This window comes from Anarrhichthys ocellatus, unplaced genomic scaffold, assembly GCF_004355925.1.
Source record: "Anarrhichthys ocellatus isolate YVR2014 unplaced genomic scaffold, GSC_Weel_1.0 scaffold1476, whole genome shotgun sequence".
In the NCBI taxonomy this organism is placed as follows: Eukaryota; Metazoa; Chordata; class Actinopteri; order Perciformes; family Anarhichadidae; genus Anarrhichthys; species Anarrhichthys ocellatus.
Genome location: NW_022281450.1, coordinates 4,487 through 11,086, shown reverse-complemented (window position 1 = coordinate 11,086; position 6,600 = coordinate 4,487). Strand labels below are relative to the sequence as shown.

The 6,600-nt window shown below is 38.9% G+C and overlaps 1 protein-coding gene across 1 annotated transcript; it reads left to right on the top strand.

Annotated features, from left to right (window-relative positions):
• Window positions 1-1,911: 1,911 nt before the first annotated feature.
• prpf38a (pre-mRNA processing factor 38A) lies at window positions 1,912-6,074 on the top strand. Its single transcript, XM_031839303.1, has 10 exons — window positions 1,912-2,105; window positions 2,852-3,011; window positions 3,158-3,279; window positions 3,678-3,763; window positions 3,869-3,976; window positions 4,272-4,384; window positions 4,505-4,531; window positions 4,619-4,710; window positions 5,448-5,496; window positions 5,937-6,074. The coding sequence occupies exons 1-10, from the start codon at window positions 1,976-1,978 to the stop codon at window positions 5,980-5,982; spliced, it is 933 nt and encodes a 310-aa protein (XP_031695163.1). The 5' UTR covers window positions 1,912-1,975; the 3' UTR covers window positions 5,983-6,074.
• Window positions 6,075-6,600: the final 526 nt, after the last annotated feature.

Here is a 6,600-nt window from a genome sequence, read left to right as displayed (position 1 = left end):
CAGAAGACATTCGGCAACATGTCCTCGAGGACGAAGTCAAGTCCAGCGTCAAGTGACTGTGACTCACCGTCACCAAACAGCCGGACGACTTTGGCCACATACGGGCTGTCTTCATCCTCTCCTTCTATGAGGATGTGTTGGCCGGTCTTAATGACAGTGCTCCTCGGGAGACCTTCCACGCTGATGGCCAAAGAGCTGAGATTTACAGATTCAGATTATTAATGCAAAGCTAATCAACAAAAAAAAAAATCATGATTCATTATTACAGATGAAGCTGCCCAGACATATGGAAAGTAGTTAAAATTAGCTCCACCTTTACCAGCTCCACCAACATTAAATCAATGAACACATTAAGCATCAATAAATATGAACCAATAATATAATATGTAGTATTCTAAAATGGGCCATTCTGCATTATGAGTACTTTATGTACCATAATGTATCTTTTGATGATAATACTTTGGTGATTTTATTGATGCTTAATTATGAATGCAGGACTTTTACTTGTAGTGGTGTATTTCAACACTTTAGGACTACTACTTTGATTTAAGTAGAAGTGCAACTTTATATTTCTACTCTGCTACACCTGCCAGCTTTAGTTACTTTACAGATTACAGGTCATGATCCTCTTTCTGTTCAGTGAGAACCACGCATCTCTTGATATGTTGATAACGTGATAAACTATAGGATGACGTGCTCCTTTATGCGTTGAGAAAATGTAACTGCTCACTTCTTAAGCTAATAATAAACTATTTCAAAAGCCTCTTGGATCAGCTGGAAAATGCATCGTCACATCGCTGAAAACAGGGCTTCTGAGTTCCCTTTCTACAGATACGTGCACAGCGACGACTATTGTGATCTTATGCGTTTTGACTGGGGTAACATGTACTTGATGTACTGGAGGTATTTTTACTCATTTTTCTTATTTAACACACGATGCAGTTCTGTAGATTTTACTACACAACTGTATTTAAAGGAGTAACAGTTACAATTCCAAAAGACATCAACTTAGTACTCACCCATATTCATAGGTCTTTAACTTCCTGTTGAAACTTAAAGGCTTTCCACGCCACTCGTAGACTCGCCGGACTCTCAGTCTGGTGAAGTACTTCATCCTGTGTCCTCGTGGTCTGCTGCACGAGCTCAGATACAACAACACAAACAGTAATCAGGACAACACGAGGACTTGTCTTCGTCCGTGTATCTGCTTTAATTCGAACCCTGCATCGAAATAAAGGAAACGTTTACAGGGTCAAGTCTTCAGACGACACACAGCATCATTCAGAGGTTTCGCGCGAAAACTGCGTAATTTCCGTTTCTTCTTCTTCTCCTTCTTCTCTAGTTTTAATGGCGAGCTACAAAGAAACGTTAATGGTCCATGCTGCCCTCTAGTGGACTGGAGTGTATTACATCATGAGTTAATATTCTATAAAATATACAATAAATAATACGTACAGGTGGATAAAGTAAGAAATAAATAACTACAAATATATATGAAACTAGAATAAGTCTTACATTGTTATAATGCTATCGTTTTAATTATATATAGTGGTAGCAGTTCGTTCTACTCGTAGAAATAGCATGTGTTCTAGCTTTAAATTGTGGAGCTCTTTTTTCTATTTGGTTCAAATTAAATGTTCCCATCGGGCCTATTTAAAAATACTTTATCAAAGTTATTTTTTACAATCATATATTTTGTGTTATAGCAAGTACATTTGTAACAGTGTGATTTTATTTACCTTTTCCCTTCCTGCACATCCGTTTTTATTGTTGTTGGTTCGGTTTTAATAAATAGACCAGTCCGCTCAACATTCTTTATGCAGAGAAACAGCGACACCTGCAGGTCAATTCTGAGAATGACGCTCTCATTCTGAAAAAAACAATACAGGAAGTGTCTCTTAAACTGTTTCCGGTGTTGGATCGCAGGCTGTCGCTGTTCTGCCCATGCTAGCCGAGTAATTCATTCTTCATTCCGATGGCAAACAGAACTGTTAAAGATGCGAATAGCATACACGGGACCAACCCGCAGTATCTGGTGGAGAAAATCATCCGGACTCGAATCTACGAGTCTAAATACTGGAAGGAGGAGTGCTTCGGTCTGACCGGTGAGTATCATGTTAGCATGTTAGCCACGAGCTAACGTTAGCTTCCTCTCGGCTAATGACGTTAACCTGGCGGATTTTACTCCTCTGTTCTCTAATGAAAGCAATTTAATATATACGAGAAGTGTAGTGGGGTTTCTCTCTAACGTTTACGGAACCATATGTGTCACGTTCTGTTAAAAATAGCAAAAATATAAGTAGGCTAAAGCTAAGTATGTTAATTACCACAACCCGAAGTTTACTTTTGTAACTGTTTATTTTGTCGGACCAGGAGCTAAAAACCCTGAACACGTTCACTTTGAACATTGTGAGACAAACTAGAGCTGCTACTAACGATTCTTTAATTAGTGATTAAGCTGCTGATTTTATACCCTTAATGTATTTATTATGTAAACAAATAAAAGCGGTAAATCATCACATTGTAAAAGCTGTACCCAATATATCTTTGGTATTTTTATTTGTTTAGCGAAAAATAATTTTAATTGTCATATCGGTCCATCAGCTGGTTCTTTAAAACAGTTTTTGCTACGTACAGTTGGGAGTTATCGTTTGTTTTTTTACTAGATAATGTACTTTGATACTGTTTTGTACTTTATTTTCCTGTTCCGTGGAAGGGAAATCTTAATGTGACAACAAAATATATTAACACAAAAGTAAGCCCACATGTTTTTGTGTCCACAGTTAGTTTTTGTCCTCTTGTGTCTCACAATGACCGTTAATAAAGTGTGTGCATGTTGTGTGATTCACAGCTGAGCTGGTTGTTGACAAAGCTATGGAGTTGAAGTATGTCGGTGGAGTGTTTGGAGGAAACATAAAGCCCACTCCTTTCCTCTGCCTCACGCTGAAGATGCTGCAGATTCAACCTGAAAAAGACATCATTGTAGAGTTCATCAAAAATGAGGATTTCAAGTGAGTTTCAATCTATTTAGAGAATAACGTTAATACTGTCTCTGTAGTCCCTTCACCAAAAAAAAAAAAAACATAGGAAAGAATGTCGGCAGTTGAAAAATGGGATTTAATCAATCTCTCTCTTTGTTTTTTATTTTCTTTTTTAGATATGTTCGTTTACTTGGGGCGATGTACATGAGGTTAACTGGCACTGCAGTGGATTGCTACAAATATCTGGAGCCGCTGTACAACGATTACCGAAGAGTCAAGAGTCAGAACCGAAATGGGGGTGAGTTTTTGATTCATTTTGGACTGTGCCACAATGCACACCCTGGAATCAAATCAGTGGTTCGTGCAGTAACAGTCAGTGCTCTTTGTATTGCAGGTATAAATAAAACAACAAACAAGACAGTGTGGTTTCCACAGTGGAGCTCTTCCTTTATCTAACTACACAAGAGCCAAACATCCCACCAGACTTTTGGAATAAAACCCTTGATTGGCCCCCAGAACTGAAAAGTTTGCTCAAGATTTTATGAAGATGAAACATTCTCTCCAGTTCAGTGAGAGTTTCAATCATTTAGGTTCACCAATTGGGCCAAAATAAAATTCTAGGTAGTGTTTAGAGTATGAGAACAAACCCTGATTGTGTCGTGGATGTTTGATAAAATGTTTTCTCTTTTGTTTTAGAGTTTGAGTTGATGCACGTGGACGAGTTCATTGATGAGCTTCTTCATGCAGAAAGGATGTGTGACATCATTCTGCCCCGACTTCAGGTACGTTTACGCCTCATCTGTTCACACACACACACACACACACACACACACACACACAGCTCGATTCAAGTGCCCACACCACTGATGTGTGTGTGTGTCTTACAGAAAAGACACGTCCTCGAGGAGGCTGAGATGTTGGATCCACGTATCAGCGCTCTGGAGGAAGATCTGGATGAGGTGGAGAGCAGTGAAGAAGATGAGGAGGAAGAGAAGGTAATAATGTTTGTTTAAAAACTGGTTTACTGTGAAGTGAATAATAGTGATTAGCAATGTAAGATATGGTCATATACAGGTGACATTTTTTATTCTCAACATGGTTTAAAAACACATCTATTTGTTCTCATAGAAACCCTGAAACACATGTTGTCCCTTTTTATTAACAATATTATGTTTCAGTCCAGAAGCCTCTTCAGGTGAAAGACGTGTCGGTCTTTAATGCTCTCTGAAACACAATAACGTTGTGGTGTTTGTTACGCTGTGAACCTATCTTAACTTGTATTGTTTGCAGCCGGAGAGACTCCAGACCCCTGAGCCCCACAGACGGCGGGACGGTTACCGTGACAACGACCGGCCTCGACGCTCTCCGTCGCCTCGTTACAGACGCAGTCGCTCACCCAGACGGTTTGTGTTTTAATTATCCAAAACCCGTTCCACGGCTACACATGTTCCCTTTGTAAAGTGGTTATAAATCGTGGGTCCGGCTCTAAATCAAACCCTTTGGTGGTTTCTTTATGTTTCCAGGAGGAGCAGATCTCCAAAGAGGCGAAGGTATGTTGGCATTTACCTGAAATCCTTTAAATACAAACACATGTAGCTCACGCTCATTGGTGTTTTTTGTTCCGTGTACTTGCGTAGCCCGTCGCCCCGGAGAGACCGCCATCGCAGCAAGAGCCCCCGCCGACACCGCAGCCGGTCCAGAGACAGACGCCACCGCTCCAAATCTCCAGGTGAACACGACAAACCTCTCAGAAGTCTGTGTAAAGAACATAAGAATGTTTTGAGCTCTACCAGAATGTCTTTGAACACAAGCCACAGCAAGATGAGTCATGGTTGCACTATAATAAAAGTGAGATTGCAAATAATCTCCTGCAGCTCTTTGACGGTGTACTGCAGAGATCGACTCTGGGCCTCATCTCTTCCTCCATTCTCTTACCCCGTGGTAACATAATAAGTAGAATTGATATTTCTATGCAAATATATCTTTCCGTCAACCCGAGTGATATAAGTAGTCTGACTTCCCTAAAGACGTATATTTTTACAATGTTGATTTGCACCTACATGTAAAATCTCAATGGTTAATGCACTGATCCCCTGTCGTGCATCACATGACACACATCTGAAACCTCGCAGGTCGTCTTAGCTTTGCTGCTTCACTGTAACTTAAATACTGGATATTTTATTAGCTTGACTTGAGATCCAAACAATGGCCTCGGTTAAATTGATGTTGTTGATTTCATAGTTTTTAGTTTTTACTTAGTTAATTGTATGTGCACTAACCTGCAGCCTGCTGTGAACACAAATATTTGTTTTCTTTTTATTTCAATTCAATGTAACACAGATGTACTGATCGAGTCTGAGAAAAGCTTTTTTTTTTTAATGATGTGTAGAAGAGAAATTAACTTCTTACTGTATGTGATGGTTTGAAGATGGTTGTGTTACTTATTCTGTCACTATTGTGAACCAGGTCACCACAGAAGCCACAGACATCGCAGCCACTCAAAGTCCCCAGAGAGGTGAGTGATGCTACTGTTATTGTGACTACAATATGCAAATCTATTTGCATATGTTCGGCTGGGTCTCATTTGTTTGTAGGTTTATAAGGTAATGGCAAAGATTCAAGACCAGAGTTTCCAAAAAATTTGCAAAATTCTTATTTTCATTGAACAAAATATCCAAAGTTACTGAATGTTGTCTGGAAACAAGAAGCCCAACAATAACTTTGTCCATGAAAACCGTTTTATATCAGTACTTCTTGGTTCTTGATATGTGGTGTTACTGATACATTTTAGTCTGAACCAAAACAATGTCACCACAAAGTCTGTATAGTAGTTTTCTGAAGCTTTTTTTAAATATCACATCACATGATCCTCGTCTTATGTTCCTGTATATCTCCAGTGTTATTATGAACAACTGTTTGATTAATTCCATTCAACATCGTATTGTTTCTTCACAGGAGTTCAAAAAAGAGTCACAAGAAGAGTCGAAGAGGAAACGAGTGATCTCCCTTTCCTCTATTCTTACTTTACCTCTGAACTGTCAGAGAGCTTTGCGTCTAACTATTGTACGAAATGCGATGACCATTTTTTTATTTTTGTTTTACAAGTAATTTTCACTCTAGATGTTGGACCACTGACCTGTCTGTAAGATATGACAATGCAAAGCCCTCAGGTTTCAGCAGTGTGTATGTACAGTATCTAATCGACCCATCTGCAACCCCTCATTGTGTGGTTCCAACCCTTTGAGAGAGAAACAAATCCAATAGTATTCCCCTGTTTTCAGAAAGGTCTGGCCATTATCGATCACTTTTGGATCCGTGTAAATGTAGAAAATGTGTTTCTCTATGTTAAGACTGAGCTCCACACATTTGTCAGAAAATAAAGACCTTGATTCATTAGTTTTGTGTTTTTGGAAGTTGATTCCTGATGAAATTGATGGGATTTTATTTACAAGGAACTTTCAGGTAAAATAACATGCAAAAAACATTACAGCAGTTTTTTCAGTTTACATGCTGCACTGTAGTATAAGAATGCTAAATTGGTCTTAATGATACCATTAAACATCTCCAATAAGGTTGTCAATAATTAATGACTAAATAATTCATCTTAACAGGTTTAATG

What these genes read in the sequence shown, in the direction of transcription:
- prpf38a (XM_031839303.1), top strand. Translation starts at nt 1,976, where the DNA reads ATGGCAAACAGAACTGTTAAAGATGCGAATAGCATACACGGGACCAAC. An exon ending in AGATCTCCAAAGAGGCGAAG is followed by an intron (nt 4,532 to 4,618) that starts GTATGTTGGCAT and finishes GTACTTGCGTAG; the next exon opens with CCCGTCGCCCCGGAGAGACC. An exon ending in CACTCAAAGTCCCCAGAGAG is followed by an intron (nt 5,497 to 5,936) that starts GTGAGTGATGCT and finishes GTTTCTTCACAG; the next exon opens with GAGTTCAAAAAAGAGTCACA.